This window comes from Pseudophryne corroboree, chromosome 1, assembly GCF_028390025.1.
Source record: "Pseudophryne corroboree isolate aPseCor3 chromosome 1, aPseCor3.hap2, whole genome shotgun sequence".
NCBI classification, from domain to species: domain Eukaryota; kingdom Metazoa; phylum Chordata; class Amphibia; order Anura; family Myobatrachidae; genus Pseudophryne; species Pseudophryne corroboree.
Window position 1 is genome coordinate 1164649500 of NC_086444.1, and position 20596 is coordinate 1164670095.

The 20596-nt window shown below is 49.1% G+C and overlaps 2 protein-coding genes across 2 annotated transcripts in view; both read left to right on the forward strand.

Moving 5' to 3' along the window:
* The first annotated feature begins 997 nt into the window (after nucleotides 1–997).
* On the forward strand, nucleotides 998–3153 carry LOC135005612 (putative nuclease HARBI1). The gene is made up of 4 exons (XM_063951957.1): nucleotides 998–1266; nucleotides 1350–1722; nucleotides 2035–2056; nucleotides 3073–3153. The coding sequence occupies exons 1-3, from the start codon at nucleotides 1125–1127 to the stop codon at nucleotides 2036–2038; spliced, it is 519 nt and encodes a 172-aa protein (XP_063808027.1). The 5' UTR covers nucleotides 998–1124; the 3' UTR covers nucleotides 2039–2056; nucleotides 3073–3153.
* A 3395-nt stretch (nucleotides 3154–6548) lies between these two features.
* LOC135050816 (DNA-directed RNA polymerase I subunit RPA1-like) overlaps nucleotides 6549–20596 on the forward strand; it is a 61260-nt gene continuing 47212 nt past the window's right edge. The window contains exon 1 of the mRNA XM_063957130.1: nucleotides 6549–6672. Coding sequence (XP_063813200.1) covers nucleotides 6559–6672 — 114 coding nt within the window. The 5' untranslated portion in view covers nucleotides 6549–6558. The remainder of the gene's footprint in view (nucleotides 6673–20596) is intronic.

The window sequence follows — 20596 nt, forward strand, 5'->3', positions numbered from 1 at the left end:
GCCCAAAAACACTAATTTACTGCTGTTTTTGGAGGAGCAGGTAAGTCCCCTTGGCCTGTGTTTGTGGCTGTTTGTGTTTGTTCAAAGTGTTTTGCTTATGTTTGTCATCCATCTTTATAATAAATAAAATAATTTTTCACAGGATTGTTCTGCAAAGTAGTGCTGTTCTTGCCTGTACTAGCTACTAAAGGGCTAAATTTTTATTGGAATCTATTTTAGATGTCGAACCGATTTTTCGTTATTTATACTTAGGTGTTTGTTATGTCTTTGATGCTCTTATTATGTGTCTGTATTGTTGGTTGACATTTTTATTTTATTTTTTAGAAAAAACTATGTAGGTTTCACACTTTTAATTTGTGTTTTTCCTTTTTTGTCTCAATTTCAAATTGTTCCGGAATTGAACCCAGAAAAAATGTCGTATGCTCCTGCAGTAAGTTGACACCCCGTTTTTAGTTTTTTGTTTTTTTTTGGATTGCATTTGTCTTATTCAACATATCTTTTTAATTTTTTTAAAGTGTGTGATGTCAGTGTTTGTGGCAGCAGAAGCCCTCCCACCCCAACCCACGGCAGCACTCCCACCCCAACCGCCAGCCCCACAACCACAACCGGCTCCTCATCAACCAAGGCAACGGAGGCGTGCTAGGCCACCAATTTTCCGCACCCGTGTCCTACTTTTTGGGATGCCAGATGATGTTGTTGTGCGTAGATACAGGCTGCCACCACATCTAATCCTAGACACTCTCTCCATAATAGAGAGTGATCTGGAGTCTTCAATTCGGTATCCTACAGCAATACCACCATTGACACAATTCCTTGCTGTGTTACATTTTTTGGCCACAGGGTCTTTTCAACATGTTGTTGGAGACCTGGTGGGCATGTCGCAGGGCCAGTTCAGTAAGGTCCTGCGGCGTGTCTGCCAGGCTTTCATAAAGCGGGTTAAGCAATTTATTGCTATGCCTTTGGATGTTGGTGCCCTAGATGTGGTGAAGCGGCAATTTGAGGAAGGTGGTAGTCGCTTCCCACATGTTATTGGGGTTGTGGATGGCACACATGTAGCTATTGTGCCACCAAGACATAATGAAGAAATTTATAGAAACAGGAAACTGTTTCATTCTCTGAATGTAATGGTTGTTTGTGGGCCATCCCTCCAGATCCTTTCCCTGAATGCCAAGTTTCCCGGAAACTCGCATGATGCTTATGTCATTAGACAATCAGGGATATGGCACAGATTAAGATCAAGTCAACGAGCAGACATGTGGTTATTGGGTGAGTTGGCCAACATAATTTCCTGCCATTTTTAAACAATTTTAGGAATATACTCTTTCTAATTTTTTCTTCTCCTCAAACAGGAGACCGTGGATATCCTTGCACCCCCTGGCTCATGACTCCTTACCGTAATCCCAGGCCAGGACCACAGACGGCATTTAACTCCGCGCTTACTGCCACTAGACAGCTGGTGGAGCGCACAATTGGGGTCCTTAAAGGCCGGTTTCGTGTGCTCCACCGCACTGGTGGCGACATCATGTATTCGCCGGAGATGGCAAGTAAACTAGTGGTCCTGTGCGCTATACTACATAACATCGCGGTAAGGAGTAGCGTAGAGCTTCCTCAGACAGAGGAATTGCCTGATGAGGAGCCAGGGGTTATCCGTCGCTTCGGTGGGGGGAGTGTTACACGGAGGGGAAGCCAAGTCAGGGCAAGCATTGTTGAAGAATATTTCAGGTATAGTGTTTTTTTATTTACTTTTTGAAAATAATCAAAAACACAGTATGCTTATGCTCATTTAGTAACGCAGACATTTGGCTTACTATTGTAAGGTCATTGTGTAATTATTCGGGTGTGTGGGAATCTCTAATTATGTTTATAAAAAAAAAAACGTAAACAGGTTAAGCTTACAATGTGTTATTTTCGAATCTAATAATGTGATGTTGCTAAATAGTGTCCTTATTTTTTTTCTTTCATAAAATCCTGTTTTTTTTTTTAATAAAAAAAAAACAAATTAAAATGAATGTGGACCACTTTGTGACTGTCCAGCTGAATTATCACACAAACTGTGGTGAGTACACAGATATTTTTACAAATTCTTAAAAAAGTGTGTGTGTGTGTCTGTGTTTGTGTGGGTGTTTTAGTTGGTTGTGTGTTAAATTATTTTTTTCTTTTTTCTCTTCCGCGACTGCGTATTTCCGCTCGAGCGAAATTACCACTGTGCTCTTCACAGCATTGCAAAGATCAATAAAGTTAATTGAAATGACAGCATAGATTTTAGACAAATCACATGCTAACACACACTATAAATATATGCCCAAATAAGGAAAACGCCATTGCCATGATGCGTGCAGCACCTTTCACCAGGCGGGAGCTCCGCGTCCTGGTTGCGGTGATGGTCGGCCGCGTTGGGCGCTTTATCCCAAATCGGGTTAAGCGCGAGGCCTACGCGGAGGTCCGCCACCTACTGCGGTCTCGCGTCCGCAGCAGGCGGACCATCATTCAACTGGAGAGGAGATGGAGTGATCTCCGCAGGAGGACTCCTGAACTGTTGGCGGAGATCCGCCAGCAAATCCGGGCACTGCGTGCACGCAGTAAGTTACATTACATAACAGAGATTATTAGCATAAATTTTGCAAAATTACACTAAGTGGTAGTCTGTAATTGCAACACTGACTGAACAAATTTAATAAATATGACAGTGTGTGTGGTTAGGGCAAACAGTACTGACTGTAGCAAAGTGATTCAAAACAAGTGCATGTTGTCCAGAATTAATACCCAGGCTGGAAACTGTACCAAATAACCTGATCAGTGGTGTCTATATAATAAGGTGGCTTGAATAGTGATCTGGTGATGTTGCCTATACCAATCAATATGACTCAATGGAATAGATTCAGTAATGAGCATAAAAAAAGTTTAGTAGAATCATTTTGGTTGCTGTGGCCAACATGAAGAGTTAGAAAAATCTTAATAAAAAAAAAAAACACAAGCCCTGTGTCTTTTACATGGGACAGAACAGTGTAATTGACAAATGGTGTTTCTGAAATTTAACATGCAATCTAAAATATAACACATATATCATTATAGGACGACCACAACGGCAACCAGATGCAGGGAGGCAAAATCAGGCCCCTTCTCACTCCCCCTCCCCTTCTCACTCCCCCTCCCCTTCTCACTCCCCCTCCCCTTCTCAATCCCCCTCCCCTTCCCAGTCCCCCTCACCTTCCCAGTCCCCCTCAGGTTCCCAGTCCCCCTTAGGTTCCCAGTCCCCCTCAGCTTCCCCGGCCCCCTCAGCTTCCCAGGCCCCCTCCCCTTTCCACTCCCCTTCTCAGCCCACCTCTCCTTCTCTTTCTGTGCCCCCTTCTCCTCCTTCCCAGTCCCCTTCTCCTTCTACTTCCAACTCCCCTTCTCAGCCCCCCTCACCCTCTATTGGACAAACATTCTCTCCGCCCCCCTCACCATCTCAATCAGACCCACCCTCAGAAATTACATCCCCAATCCCTCCTCCTTACCCCATCTCTCCTCCTTCCCCAATCCCTCCTCCTTCACCCATCCAGACTCCTTCCCCCATCCCTCCTCCTTCCCCCATCCAGCTGCCTTCACCACCCACTGAATGGGCAGAAGAAGCCCCTGATGGTCTCAGTGGTGAACATAATGTTGCTGAGGAAAGTAAGTGTTTTAACATTTCTATCAAAAATATTACCTACTTACACTTACAATGTAAAAACATGCACTGTTGTACTGTTGAAAATCAGCTAGCATGGAAAACATTTTGAGTTATTATTGATGGTGTTCATGTTGCATTGTAATTTTTGTGAGTATCATTATATGTAGTGTTTATGTGTGCAATGTTTTGTGTGTCCACTCTAGGTCGACACTCATTAGTTTGACAAGGTTGCCAGGACAACATGGTTTAATATGTGCTCAGTTTTCTGCCTAACATTTCTACCTGAGTGGAGTTTAGTATGTTGTTAGTCTTTTACACTTGTGCCTGTGTATTCATAATGTTTGCACTTTCAAATCACATGCTTCACTTTGTTAGCCAGCCGAACAACACAATGATTTGTGGTGTGAAAGTTACACTCACAAAATGCTTTTTGTATTTTTCACAACCTGTTTGACCTTATTTAGTAAAGGCGGGTTTCAGGGATTGTGGGCATGCTAGGATATGTAGTCCTTCTGAAGATGTTGATATGCAGTGTGATGATGCAGGACCAAACCTCCTTAAATTTAATTCTCTTCACTACAGATGTGAATGAATGCCAACATGGTGTTACATTTACTAAGATGGTAGTTCTCTTTAACATGGGATGTTGCCCATAGCAACCAATAAGATTATATTTGAAGTTTTTAGGGCCACTTTTACAAGATAACATGTTTAATTTGATTGGTTGCTATGGTCAACTTCGCATCTTAAATTGAACTCCCGTAGTAGTAAATGTACCCCATGGTGTGGTACACTTTCTTGTTTTTAAAAAAAAAACATTGCTGAGCAGCCTTGTGTGTTGTTATGCTACTGATTTATCCTTAAAGCAGCCATGATGTAGTCACTTAGGCATTAAAGCAGGCCTGTCCAAACTGCAGCCCTCCAGCTGGATAAAAACTACACATCCCAGCATGCCCTGACACAGCTTTGGCATTCTCTGACCACAAAACTGTGTCAAGGCATGCTGGTATATGTAGTTTCACAACAGCTGGAGGCCAGCAGTTTGGACATGCCTGCATTTAAGTGTGCTTTGTGCCTTGCTTGGATAATAAGTAATGTGATTAAGTTATTAATGTTTATGTTGCATCTTAATTTCAGATGTTGCAGTTGGAGATCCCACAAGTTTTGGGGGAATTATTGAAACCATGCGCCAACACCTGCATGGGTTAATTAATTGTTTGGATCATTTACAAAAATTTGCATGATTTAAAAAAAAAAAAAATACATTTATTGATTACAAAAAAAACCCCAATAAAAACAAGTTGTTTAAAGTTAACCGCGTGTTGTGTTTATTAATGCAAAAAAGGATCAGCAGATTGGCAAGCAGAAATTGATTCCATAAAACATTTCACACATATAACGTAAGATTATTAAAAAAAAAATAAGGAGATTATTGTGTTAATAAACATGTAAACACCTTAATTCACAATCAACACCTTAAAACCAAAAACAAAAAAAAACAAAAAACATCTATATTTATATTTTAGACTTTTACATGTTGATGGCCAATTATGGCAACAAAGTGTTCTTCAGGTTTTTTTTGCTGACTTAATTGGTTTGGAACATTATCAATCATTACACTAATTGGATTCGTAATTGACGAGGGCTTGTGGACTTTAAACTGAAAGGTGTAATTTCACTTAATAGCAAAAAAAAACATTGTTGTGCGTTTTTCCTTTAAAGTGTGCACTTTTAAGGAAAAATGTGTAAATCTACTACAACTTAGTATTTTTACGATGAAGTATGTGTTAATGCGATGGTTTCGCATTGCTGCGATGGTTTCGCATTACTGCGATGTCATTTGGCGTACGCCCACTTTGTGTAATACTGCGTACGAATGTGCAAAAACACGTTGGGGGCGGATGTTCGCAAATTTACTACATTAATGCAACTTTGCGAATATGTTGTGCGAACGAAAAACTTAGCGACCAACTCGGAATGACCTCCATTGTCCATCTCCTCTGGGCACAGTTCTCTAACTGAGGTCTGGAGGAGGGGCATAGAGGGAGGAGCCAGTGCACACCCAAACTAAAAGTTCTTTATATTGCCCATGTCTCCTGCGGAGCCCATCAATACCCCATGGTCCTTACGGAGTCCCCAGCATCCTCTACGGACTAGGAGAAAAAGATTTCCCGGTAGGTTTAAAATCTTATTTTCTGTACTTATTACACATGGGACATTATGTACAGTTATTTGTACTTAAGCTTAAAATTGCATTGCCAGGACTAGGATGGACCCTGATCTAAATAAGTGATCAGCCAGTCATCAGAGACTAAGGGGTCTATTTACTAAGCATTGGAAGGAGATAAAGTGGGCGGAGATATAGTACCAGCCAATCTGCTCCTAACTGCCATGCCACAGGCTGTGTTTGAAAAATGACATTTAGGAGCTGATTGGCTGGTACTATATCTCTGCTGACTTTATCTCGATCCAAGGCTTAGTAAATAGACCCCTTAGTCATGACATCATCTATAGGATGGAGGAATAGGAGATAAAAGGTATGGGGAGTCTTTTGTCCTATGTCATACCTCTTGCACCCTTACTAGGTGCAAGAGATCCATCAGACGCAGGCCCCCCTTCCCCTGTATGCGTGACTCAGAATAGCACAGAACTTTAGCTATACCATCCAAATCGCATGGTCACAGCACAGTTCGCACCCTATAATGACCATATCACGCAAAGCCAGATCTGACCAAGAGCCATCCTTCTCTGAATCGGATGGAGATTTCACTTCTGCGCATGCGCTATATGGTAAAACTCGCTATTTGCGTTGGGTCAGAGAGATTGGTTGAATTAGCCCCTATATGTCTGGTTTGGATCCATACAAACTCCGCTTGTTGTCTGTCTTCTGCAGATTCTTCCGAATCATGTTTGATGCCATCAAGAGAAGAAGCTCAAAACTGGCCTCCTTCAGAAATATGGGCACCCGGAAAGCAACGCGGGAAGACCTGGATGACGATGGGGAAGGCACGGAACCCCAGGTGAGACACCCGACTATAGAGTTGGGTCACTAGACGCCATTTGTTGTCTCTGGATGAGACTACTGTGATCATCTGCAGCTGTAATTTGTTGCTGCTTTGTTGAAGCTGGAATAGAAGGCAGAACTTTAATGTAGGTTCTGTGTTATTTCACTCCCGAGCCTCTGTGCCAAGCTGGAAGGCATCCAGCTCAGTGGAATATTATTTTATTGACCTTCATATTTTAGTGAGCTGATAAGGAAAGATTTTAGATAAGTGCTTGGATGTTTTGCTGTGACATTAGTCCTTGAGCCTAAGCAAAAGAAAGATCGCAGTCCTGCTGTATTTTCTCAAGTGGCCGGAAGGACACACACCAGCTTGTCTTGTCCGTCAGTCTGCATTTTAAGTCATTTTCATTTGTTTTTCTCTATTCCCATCAGTTTGCTTTTCATGGTGGACAAAATTGCTATTTAGAAAATAATTTGGATAACCCCCTTCCATTCACAGTAATAGTAATTAGGTGGCGGGGAGGGGGAGTAGTGCGGAACGCACCAAAGTTATTGAGAATGGGAGTGAAAATTCAATTAAAATTAACCTCTGTGCCTGTCTGATCACTTTGTCTCCATTACTCCATTACTTCTCCTGGATTTCACTTGTGCTGCACTTATTTTATAGGTTCTCTTCCCCATGCCACCAGACACTCAGCGGCTCCAAGCCGTTAACCGCTTTCTAATGTTAAGCATTATAATGACCAGTCCGCACTATCAACACTGTACAATGCTGCAATAAAAAAATAAGAATGGATTGATCTTTTATAACACGGATTGATATTTATAAAACCGTAACATGATATGGGAAAGAAGGGAACGTATCAAGCCCTGTGTGGTGCTCGTGTAGCATTTTATCATTTTAACCTTGCTAACACATAAAGTAATGTAATAGCCAAACGTTCAGTAAAAGCTACTGTACATTTAAGCAACGGTGAAGTTGGGTTTCTGTCACCTAGGGGAAAGACTCAGCCCAGCCTATATGACCGCCATATGTGGCAGAGAACATCACCGTGACCACCATATAAATGAAGAAATCATCACCGTGTCCGTCATACATTACACAGAGCCTCAGTAACTGCCATACAATACACAGAGCCTCAGAGACTGCCATACAATATACAGAGCGTCAGTGACTGACATATAGTGTTGACGTCGTCAGTGACCGCCATATAATGCAGAGAGCATCAGTGACTACGGGTTTAGTATGAAATACCTACAATCAAAATACCGACAACAATTGAACGATGTCAAAATACCAACATTTAAAATACCAACAAGGTCAAAATACCGTCATTAAAATGTCAACAGGTCAAAAAGTCAACACAAGTTTTTCATAATTTGTTGGTGTGTATGTCAACATAGGTCGACATGGACACCGTATAAGTGCTCACCATGCTTCGGGCACGGTGCCTTGCTGCGCTCGGCACACTATTCCCCCTTCAGGTCCACTGAGATGGTATGAACAAGTCAGTTTCAAAGGAAAAAGGCATTTTAAATGTCAGTATTTTGGCCGTCAGGATTTTGATTGTAGGTAAATTGACAGCATCCCATTGCCGCTATATACTGCAGAGAGCATCAGTGACCGCCGTGTAATGCAGAGAGCATCAGTGACCGCCGTGTAATGCAGAGAGCATCAGTGACCGCCGTGTAATGCAGAGAGCATCAGTGACCGCCATGTAATGCAGAGAGCATCAGTGACCGCCGTCTAATGCAGAGAGCATCAGTGACCGCCGTGTAATGCAGAGAGCATCAGTGACCGCCGTGTAATGCAGAGAGCATCAGTGACCGCCGTCTAATGCAGAGAGCATCAGTGACCGCCGTCTAATGCAGAGAGCATCAGTGACCGCCGTCTAATGCAGTGGAGTCACAAAGTCAATATAACATATTTTAAACTTCACACGTCAGATGCATACGCACGCCACTCATGCACACTTATCTTAGTAAATAAAGACACAACAACCGTAATTGGCGTGAAAGGGGTCAGCTTTTTATTTTGACTGAGAGGGAGGCCTATTAATACTAAAACTAGAATGCAGACTTCCCTCTCTAACTAAGGTGGCGGGGAGAAGAACGGTTAAGCATGATAAAGAACTTAATAAGGGTAATCCAAAATGATATGACGAAATAGAGCAATAAACATGTGTGTGTGAGGGGGCCTTCTGCCCCAGATGTTCCGGGATTGGCCTCCTGCCTCCATCCCGAGCAATAAAAACATATGTGTGAGGGGGCCTTCTGCCCCAGATGTTCCGGGATCGGCCTCCTGCCTCCATCCCAGACATCGAAAATCAAAAAATCCAAGGCCAGGGGTCGACCTTCTGCCACTACCCCTGCCCACCAACAGTTGTAGGGACGGAGGTACGCTCCACCCCTAGGGGATAAAAAATAGGGCCACCGGCCCCGATATCCACACATGTTTATGATCTATCATATGTGCCCACCAGGTACGGTGGTGCCCATCAATTAATAATAAGACTATAAAATTACCTAAAAGTTCACCCGAACTTACTAACGATAAACTCCTTAAGTTAAACTAAAATAACCGTTCAGAAACCGGCCACCAAAAGCCGACACAAACAACCCCAGGGGAGCAACAAAAAACCGACTCTCCAGGGCGGGCGGGTGGGTCACGGAAAAACAGGAAAAGAGGCAGGCTATCCTAGGTCTGAAGACTATATATATGTCAGACCAGCCCCTATACTGAATCCAGCCAATAACAATCCAGGCAGTTTCCCTTACGTTCCTCCCTCAAAAAACTGTAACCCCTTCCTTGCCAGAGTGATGCATTAAGAGGCGTGCCGCATTCCCAGCCGGTGAGTTTATGCTGTCTCGGCCACATTCATGCCCTACGCAGTCTTAAACTTCACACGTCAGATGCATATGCACGCCACTCATGCACACTTATCTTAGTAAATAAAGACACAACAACCGTAATTGGCGTGAAAGGGGTCAGCTTTTTATTTTGACTGAGAGGGAGGCCTATTAATACTAAAACTAGAATGCAGACTTCCCTCTCTAACTAAGGTGGCGGGGAGAAGAACGGTTAAGCATGATAAAGAACTTAATAAGGGTAATCCAAAATGATATGACGAAATAGAGCAATAAACATGTGTGTGTGAGGGGGCCTTCTGCCCCAGATGTTCCGGGATTGGCCTCCTGCCTCCATCCCGAGCAATAAAAACATATGTGTGAGGGGGCCTTCTGCCCCAGATGTTCCGGGATCGGCCTCCTGCCTCCATCCCAGACATCGAAAATCAAAAAATCCAAGGCCAGGGGTCGACCTTCTGCCACTACCCCTGCCCACCAACAGTTGTAGGGACGGAGGTACGCTCCACCCCTAGGGGATAAAAAATAGGGCCACCGGCCCCGATATCCACACATGTTTATGATCTATCATATGTGCCCACCAGGTACGGTGGTGCCCATCAATTAATAATAAGACTATAAAATTACCTAAAAGTTCACCCGAACTTACTAACGATAAACTCCTTAAGTTAAACTAAAATAACCGTTCAGAAACCGGCCACCAAAAGCCGACACAAACAACCCCAGGGGAGCAACAAAAAACCGACTCTCCAGGGCGGGCGGGTGGGTCACGGAAAAACAGGAAAAGAGGCAGGCTATCCTAGGTCTGAAGACTATATATATGTCAGACCAGCCCCTATACTGAATCCAGCCAATAACAATCCAGGCAGTTTCCCTTACGTTCCTCCCTCAAAAAACTGTAACCCCTTCCTTGCCAGAGTGATGCATTAAGAGGCGTGCCGCATTCCCAGCCGGTGAGTTTATGCTGTCTCGGCCACATTCATGCCCTACGCAGTCTTAAACTTCACACGTCAGATGCATATGCACGCCACTCATGCACACTTATCTTAGTAAATAAAGACACAACAACCGTAATTGGCGTGAAAGGGGTCAGCTTTTTATTTTGACTGAGAGGGAGGCCTATTAATACTAAAACTAGAATGCAGACTTCCCTCTCTAACTAAGGTGGCGGGGAGAAGAACGGTTAAGCATGATAAAGAACTTAATAAGGGTAATCCAAAATGATATGACGAAATAGAGCAATAAACATGTGTGTGAGGGGGCCTTCTGCCCCAGATGTTCCGGGATTGGCCTCCTGCCTCCATCCCGAGCAATAAAAACATATGTGTGAGGGGGCATTCTGCTCCAGATGTTCCGGGATCGGCCCCCTGCCTCCATCCCAGACATCGAAAATCAAAAAATCCAAGGCTAGGGGTCGACCTTCTGCCACTACCCCTGCCCACCAACAGTTGTAGGGACGGAGATACGTTCCGCCCCTAGGGGATAAAAAATAGGGCCACCGGCCCCGATATCCACACATGTTTATGATCTATCATATGTGCCCACCAGGTACGGTGGTGCCCATCAATTAATAATAAGACTATAAAATTACCTAAAAGTTCACCCGAACTTACTGACGATAAACTCCTTAAGTTAAACTAAAATAACCGTTCAGAAACCGGCCAACCGCCAGATTACCAAACCTGCCACCGAACCGAAAACTCAATTCATCTAAACAAAGCAGAATACGAAGAAAAACTCACTCAACTCAAACTAAAGAAAACAGAATAGGAAACTAAAAAGACCTCAAGACCCGGCGCACCAGATAATTGCCACCCATGGCCGACAAGCCATAGAAAGCGCGGATCTAGCCGCCTGCCTGCAAAAGAAGGGTGTTACTGAGGTTAAGAAATTAAATGTATGGAGAAAATGGGTAACCTAACCTGCATCAGGGAGAGGGGGGGGGGGGAGGGGTCGCCCAATTTGACTTGAGGCAAAAACATAAAACTTCGTTAGCCGGCAAAAGCCGTAATTAAAACCAACGATAAAACAAAAATTCCTCAAGGCCCCGGCAATCACAAAGTGCAACTGCGACGAGCGGCTAGTCCTCAAAGGGGCGCACTGGGAGGAAAAGGCCTGATACAGCGTCTTACTGCACCAGACCTCCACCTACCCAGCGCCCGGACTTCGACCTCGGACCATCCCGCCACAGCGGCAGCTGAAGCAGCGCCGATGCGGAAAGAGTGAGTCCCATAGTCGGCCGGAGATAGACCCAGGTACAAAATACAACGCCCCAAAAGGCCGTACGGACGAATAAGACCGGGCCGCGGCACCTGGACAAATGCCCCGCACACGAGCCTGACCCATTAGAACCACAGCGCCCTGTCGACTACGTCAGTCTTGGAGCGCTTAATCCTACACCACTAACCGTCGGGGGGGGGGGGGGGGGGGGGGGTACGACGACGTGGGCCGCCAGCATGGGCGAGGCAGAAGTCCGAGAGACGGACACCAGCTCACCCAACCGGGACGCACCGTGGAAGGCCATCGTAAAGGCCGCCATGAAGAGGCGAACCTCGTATCCCCGTATCGTATCCCCGTATCTTCGTATCGTGAGCGCTGAATCCTACACCACAAACCGTCGTGGCATTCGCCGACGGCTTTTATTGACTGAAAGGAAGGCCTATTAAATCGAAACTTGGATGAAAAACTCCCTCTCTAACTAAGGGATGGTTGAAATAGGTATCACACATAGCAGAAAACATACAGCACATGAAAAGAAAATATCTCAAAATTATAATTGAAATAATATCCTAAATGTTGGAGGGCCTTCATCCCCGATGTTCCGGGATTGGCCTTCTGCCACCATCCCTGAGGGCCGGCTGCCCCGATGTGCAGGGATCGGCCTTCTGCCACCATCCCTGACATCCCGAATCCAATGCAACTATGGGCCATCTGCCTTGTGAGGGGTCTTACCACTATGGCCCCTCTCCAGAAGGTAACGACTCCACCGCTCCCAAGCGGCCAGACAAGCCGCGCAAGTTGCAGGAGCCAAAGACCTGCGGCTAAATCCTCCAGTCCGCACACAGAAGCAGGACAGAAGTCCCTTTGGATTTGGATTAGAGCCGCAGGAGCCAACTGCCTAAACCGCAGCCAGTCGTTGCGAGAAAGGGTATCAGTAATTCCGTTGTGCTCGGCAAGACTATCTGCGCGAAGACCCGCAGTACCGGCAAGGATGTAGACTCCTGCCTAATGATGGCAAAAACACGCCCCAGAAGACCACCTGCTTGTTACGCAGGGCATAGCGCCAGAGCTCCAATGCGCCCAGCATGGGAAAATTTTTCAGCAACAGCAAGTGTGTCGTGAAGCGCTCGCCAATCGCAAGCGCCAGAGGCGTCCGTGAAAAGCTCCAGGGAGGGGCTAGACACGACCGCCTCCCACCCAACACAGACGCCGCTGAAATGAACCAGAAATTCATCCCTTGTACATAAATACCGCCGAATGGCGAGGGACAATCCGAGAAAATGATGCGGGCGTCGAATTCCAACCATCGGCCGCTCCCATTTTGCAAGCAAAATTAAACAGGCTCAAAGGGAGATTGAGCCGGCATGAAAGTAAGCTTGCCCGCAGCAAGCGCATAAAGGATAGCAACGTGACGACGTAACACCTTAACCACTGGGAGCCTACAGAGGCCAGCGACCGAATCAATCTGAAGGCCGAGATAAACTACGGATGCAGAGGGCCGCTAAAGCCGCTCAGGCGCCACCGGGATCCCGAAGTGTGCGAAGAGGGCGAGTGCCCTCCGCAACAAGCTAGCGCAGCGATCCGAGTCCTGTGGCCCGATCAAAAGGAAATCATTTGAGCCGTGCGAAATTCGCCGATCGCCGGTCGCATGCTCCAGGCACCAATGGAGGAAAGAACTGAATCCCTCGAAGTATGCGCAAGAGGGAGAACAACCCATAGGGAGGCACCGATCTATGTAATAGCCATCGCCCAATATAAAAAGCCCATAAACCGAAAGGCCGAAGGGTGAGAGGGAGAAGACGGAATGCTGACTGGATGTCCAAGTGACACATCACAGCCCCAGCTCCAAAAGACCTAATGGCGGCTATGGCCGAAACAAAGGACAGCTAAATGACTCTACACTGATAATCGGGGATAGCATAAATTACGGAGGAGCCTAAATTCACCCGCGGTCTTCTTGGGCACTATCCCGACAGGGGACAAGACCAAATCCGGTAAGGGGGGGGGGATCCGAAAAAAAGGGGGGGGGGGCTATCCACCAACCCAACGAAACATCAGCCCGAACATTCTGCCGGAGCATGACCGGAAACTCTCGAGCCGAACCAGCCCCGGGACCCAGGGGCGGATCCAGAAGAAAATGATAGGGGGGGCACCATGGAAGGGGCAAGTACATTTGCGTGCGGCTTCGGTGCATGTGAGGTGGCGCTTCTTATACAATGCCCACAGTTGTAGCGCTCATTATGCAATGTCCACTGTACTGGTAGTGCCCCTTATATAGACCCCCAAGTAGTGGTGCCCCTTTTGCAATGCCCGTATTGCCCCCAGTAGTAATGTTGCCTGTAGTAATGCCCCCAGTCATTATGCCCCCAGTGGTAATTCCCCTGCAGTCATGACCCCAGTAGTTTACCCCCCCCTTTAGTTTAGCCTCCCAGTGGTAATGCCCCCAGTAGTTTAGCCACCGGTAGTAATGCCCCCCTGTAGTTTGCCCCATTGTAGCTTAGTCCCTGTAGGTATGCCCCCTTGTAGCTTAGCCTTCAGTAGTAATGCCCCCAGTAGTTTGGCCCCTGTAGTTATCCCCCAGTAGTTTGGCCCCTGTAGTTAAGCCCCCAGTAGTTTGGCCCCCCTGTAGTTTAGCCCCCAAGTAGTAATGCCCCTGTAGTTAAGCCGCCAGTAGTAATGCCCCTGTAGTTACGCCGCCAGTAGTTGGCACCTTTGTAGTTGGCCCCCAGTAGTTGGCCCCCAGTAGATGCCCCCCAGTAATAATGTCCTCCAGTAGTTTGCCTCCTGTAGTAATGCCCCTTATGAGTTTGCCCCCAATAGATGACCTCCCAGTAGTAATGCCCCAGTAGATGCCCCCCAGTAATAATGCCCCCAGTAGATGCCCCCCAGTAGCTGCCCCCAATAGATGACCCCCCAGTAGTAATGCCCCCAGTAGATGCCCCCCAGTAATAATGCCCCAGTAGCTGCCCCCAATAGATGACCCCCCAGTAGTAATGCCCTCAGTAGATGCCCCCCAGTAATAATGCCCCAGTAGCTGCCCCCAATAGATGACTCCCCAGTAATAATGCCCTCTACGAGTTTGCCCCAATAGATGACCCCCCCTGTAGTAATACCCCAGTAGATGGCCCCCAGTAAAAATGTCCCCCAGTAGCTGCCCCCAATAGATGACCCCTCAGTAGTGATGCCCCCAGTAGATGCCCCCCAGTTATAATGCCCCCAGTAGTTTCCCCCCCCCAGTAGTAATGTCCCTTGTTGATGCCCCCCCAGTAGTAATGTCCCCCGTAGTTTGCCCCCAGGAGATGCCCCCGCTGCATTAAGGAAATAAAAAACATACTTACCGAGCCCGTTCCCGCGCCGCTGAAGTCCTCCTCCTCCCCGGGCGTCCGCTCCTCAGTCACTCAGCAGTACTATGAGAGAGACGTCATGACTGACGTCTCTCCCATAGCGCACAGTGACAGCGCCGGAAGCCGGAGCTCAGTACTGAGCTCCTGCCTCCGGCTGCTGCTGTGCAGGGAGACGGGCGCCCGCTGGTAACACAATCTCAGCGGGCGCCCGTCATCTCCCTGTGCGGCGCCGGGGGAGAACGGGACGGAGGCCAGAAATGACAGGGGGGGCACGGGCCCGAGTGCCCCCCCCCCCTGGATCCGCCACTGCCGGGACCCACTAGCGGGTACCCTCGCAGCCAGGGCATGAGCGACGAAAACGACACCTACCAACTCACATTGGGTATTATGGAAAGCGAAGCATGTACCATGCCATGTACGGGATGGACCCGCTCAAAAAGCAGCAGAACGAGAGCCAGGCCGCTTTGGCCACCGTCTCGCCGTACTGCCCACTTCGGTGCCCACGGAGGCCGTCGGCAGCTCCGAGCACAATTCGACATCCATTATACCGAAAATTTAGATCTCCCCGCCGAGAAGAGTGCACCGGAAGACCTAATAGTAACGACGCCCAGCCGACCCTTTATACTCCTGGTACGGCACGTGTATAAAGAATTGATAGAGCGCTAGGTTCGTGTGCTCATCCGGGAGGGTCTCTAAATAACACGCCGCGTAGGTTAACATGAACCTAACCCAATTAGGGTAGAATCGCAAAGCGGCTGCTGCCCTGTCCATGTCTACGGAGCCGAAAGCAAAGCTTAACGATCAACACTAGTGAGGGAGAAGATACTGACGTATTGGCCATTACGGATCCCGTCCCGGACCCGGGGCATCAGACCGCGGTGCACCGCCGTGTTAGCGCAGTGAAAGGTGTCCAACTCGAACGACACTTGCGAGGCGGAACAGGTTGAATACCGGCTCTTGCGCCGTTTAACCCTGTGCCAATCGCCGTCGGAGGACACCCCCTTCGGGAACATTGAGCCAAGGGATGAGTACGTGCCCCGACGCCTACGCCTGTGTCTACTGCGCTTGCTGGGAAACCTACGCGTACGTCTACCCTCGCTAGAGGACGGGCTGAGTACTAGAGCCAACGCTACTGGGGGTAAACGCACTACCCCGGGACAAGTCAGGGTACGAAGAAAACTCACCTGTACGAGAAGCAACTCCGTCCGTCCCTGCACCCTTCGGATGACTCGCTGAGGCACCGGCCGACTCCATTCCAGTCCCGACGTCCACGGCTGGGGAGACAAAAGAGACATAGTTCCCGTGGACCCCACTGGTCCCACGGCCGCCACGAGCAGATCTGGCGCGGGCCGGCCGTTCTGCCAGAGGACAGTAGCGGCGTAAGCGTCTGCGCGAAGCTATCAGCCCAAAGAAGCGGTGTCCAGGCCCCTGTCCCCTGTGTACGGAACGGCACAGCCGACATGACTGTGGCACGAATGGCGTAAAAGACGGTGGCGTCTACCAAAGGAGCAGACGCCGTAGCTCTAAGCTCAGACACGGAACGCAAGTCTTGCGCCCCCACGGGAGGTTTGCAAACCACCCGTAGGGAGCAAGGACCCGGAAGAGCCGTCACTGTTGGGTATAACGGCACATCTATCCTGCAGCGATAAACCCTGGCTGAACCGCCAGCGCTGCGCCTCCTCCTATCCTAAGCATAGGCCTCAGGAGGAGAAAACGGAGTGTTGTGACAGCTAGATGGGGGCAGCGCAACGTCCGACTGAGGGCTGACCGCAGCCGTGTCGGAACATGGGGAGGGCCAGATCACTCGCCACCCGCATGCGCATGCCACCCATCATGCGGCGAGTGACCGGCAGCTGGGACCCCAGCCCATGACCGGCAGGGGCTGCACGGCCGCGTCCGGCGGCAGAAGGAATCGGTACCGAGCCAACTTGGAAGGGGCTGGCGCCACGGGGCCAACCTCGGCAGGAGAGGCCAGGTGGCTCGTCCCCACCGCGGGCGGACGCGGAAAGACCCCGACCGACGGGCCCTGCCAGGTACAATGGCGGCAACAGGACATCTGCGGCCGCAGAGCGGGAACGCCGCCCCGCCACGGGAGGGCGCTACCCGGACCTGAGAGCACCAGCGAGCATATGGGCCCCCCTGGTGACTGCAGGAAATGCCGGCACGCGCGCGCCGTCGGACCCCTCGGGTCCGCCAGCCACGCGACCCCCCACTGGAGCGTGTCCCAAAATGTAGGTGTGCCCTGGCCGGCCTTGAACCGGTTATTTATATATTGATTTATTTACTTTATTTTTATGCCATAGACACGGGGTAGTTAGGAAATATTATGGGAGAAATATGATTATGGGATTTTTTTTTTTTTTTAAAACAAGATACCTGTGGGATCCGGACCCCAGTCTCCCTACCACAGAGAACAGTGTCAGCCGCCATACTCAACGAGCCACAGCAGGCTCCATCGGCGGTTGAGAGCCGCCGAGCAGCAAGGCGGGAGCGCTGTCCCCGCCCCACATGACTCGCGCGGCCGACAGGGATCAGCGACGGCGCGACACCGTCCCTGTCAGGCCGCCTCAGCGGCAACCGGACCTCCCGCGCTCCATCCACGGCCGCAGCCAGCGGCGGGGACGGAGAGGAGAGTGCGGACGTAGGGGAGCACGGGCGGGCGGCCGAGCACGGCCGCGCACGCCCTGAGTCTCCCATCCAGCAGCCGCAGCAGGTCTACCCCGGCCCGGCCGGACCTCAGTGAAGTCCATGAGCCGGGCGGGGAGGCCCGTGCTGCGTCGACTCAGCCGATGCTGCATAAAACATAAAAATTGAACTAGAGTAGATAGAACAGAGAAAGGGAGCAGGAATTGGAGACAGCAGAGGTAACTAGAAGGAAGAATAGGGAAGGAACAAGAGAGGGGGGAAAATAAGAGAGAAGAGAGTTAGGAAATGAAAAGAAGAATTGAAAATGAACAGATAAGATTCATTCAATAGTACTTGCAGTTCCACGGAAAAACAGGAAAAGAGGCAGGCTGTCCTAGGTCTGAAGACTATATATATGTCAGACCAGCCCCTATACAGAATCCAGCCAATAACAATCCAGGCAGTTTCCCTTACGTTCCTCCCTCAAAAAAACTGTAACCCCTTCCTTGCCAGAGTGATGCATTAAGAGGCGTGCCGCATTCCCAGCCGGTGAGTTTATGCTGTCTCGGCCACATTCATGACCTACGCAGTCTATAGGTTGGCTGCTGAAATAGCCTTTCAGTATGTAGTCAATTGGTAATCTTTAATATAGATTTCTCTCCACCTCTTTACTTGTTATGATATTACCAAGTGTTGGTGCCATGTACCTCACCTGTGTCCTAGTTAGCTCATAGAACCCATGATCTAGACTGCTGCTCGCTCAGCCTTATGGTTTGTTCATACAAAAAAAGACAAGTGGAGGTGTTTCCCGTAGCAACCGATCAGATTCTAGCTATCATTTTATTTAATGAACTATATCACTGATAGCTAGAATCGGATTGGTTACCATGGGCAACACCTCCACTTGTCCTCTTTAGGTTTATTAAATACCCCAGAGCAGTGGCGGATCCAGGGGGGGGGGCACTCGGGCCCGTGCCCCCCCTGTCATTTCTGGCCTCCGTCCCCGTTCTCCCCCTGCGCCGCACAGGGAGATGACGGGCGCCCGCTGAGATTGTGTTACCAGCGGGCGCTCGTCTCCCTGCACAGCGGCAGCCGGAGGCAGGAGCTCAGTACTGAGCTCCGGCTTCCGGCGCTGTCACTGTGCGCTATGGAAGAGACGTCAGTCATGACGTCTCTCTCATAGTGCTGAGTGACTGAGGAGCGGACGCCCAGGGAGAAGGAGGACTGCAGCGGCTCGGGAACGGGGCTCTGTAAGTATGTTTTTTTCTTCCTTAATGCAGCAGGGGGCATCTCCTGGGGGCAAACTACGGGGGACATTACTACTGGGGGGGCATCAACAAGGGGCATTACTACTGGGGGGGCAAACTACTGGGGGCATTATAACTGGGGGGCATCTACTGGGGGCATCACTACTGAGGGGTCATCTATTGGGGGCAGCTACTGGGGGACATTTTTACTGGGGGCCATCTACTGGGGGCATTACTACGGGGGGGTCATCTATTGGGGCAAACTCGTAGGGGGCATTATTACTGGGGGGTCATCTATTAGGGGCAGCTACTGGAGCATTATTACTGGGGGGCATCTACTGAGGGCATTACTACTGGGGGGTCATCTATTGGGGGCAGCTACTGGGGCATTATTACTGGGGGGCATCTACTGGGGGCATTACTACTGGGGGGGTCATCTATTGGGGGCAGCTACTGGGGGACATTTTTACTGGGGGGCATCTGCTGGGGGCATTATTTCTGGGGGGCATCTACTGGGGGCATTACTACTGGGAGGTCATCTATTGGGGGCAAACTCATAAGGGGCATTACTACTGGGGGCAAACTACTGGAGGACATTATTACTGGGGGGCATCTACTGGGGGCAAACTACTGGGGGACTATTACTGGGGGCCAACTACAAAGGTGCCAACTACTGGCGGCGTAACTACAGGGGCATTACTACTGGCGGCTTAACTACAGGGGCATTACTACTTGGGGGCTAAACTACAGGGAGGCCAAACTACTGGGGGCTTAACTACGGGGGCCAAACTACTGGGGGATAAATACAGGGGCCAAACTACTGGGGGCATTACTACTGAAGGCTAAGCTACAAGGGGGCATAACTACAGGGACTAAATTACAATGGGGCAAACTACAGGGGGGCATTACTACTGGTGGCTAAACTACTGGGGGCATTACCACTGGGAGGCTAAACTAAAGGGGGGGGTAAACTACTGGGGTCATGACTGCAGGGGAATTACCACTGGGGGCATAATGACTGGGGGCATTACTACAGGCAACATTACTACTGGGGGCAATACGGGCATTGCAAAAGGGGCACCACTACTTGGGGGCACTACCAGTACAGTGGACATTGCATAATGAGCGCTACAACTGTGGGCATTGTATAAGAAGAGCCACCTCACATGCACCACTATATAAGGGGCACTACCAGTACAGTGGACATTGCATAATGAGCGCTACAACTGTGGGCATTGTATAAGAAGAGCCACCTCACGTGCACCGAAGCCGCACGCAAATGTACTTGCCCCTTCCATGGTGCCCCCCCTATCATTTTCTTCTGGATCCGCCCCTGCCCCAGAGTATTTGCAGCCTGTCTCCACACATGGGTACACCGCAGGATAATTGTAAGACATTGGTAACACTTACCGATCAGCTGTCTTAAGGCCCGTACACACTGGTCGATATATCGGCCGTTCTCTTGAACGGTCGATATATCGCGGGTCCGTCGGCCAGTGTGTACGGCCGATACGTCTGAACTCCGTCGTTCACAGACGTATCGCGTCGGCCGCGCAGCACAGCCGACGGCCAATATATCTACTGATATATTGGCGCGTCGCTGTGTGTGTACGGGACGGTCGGACGACCGCCCGTACAC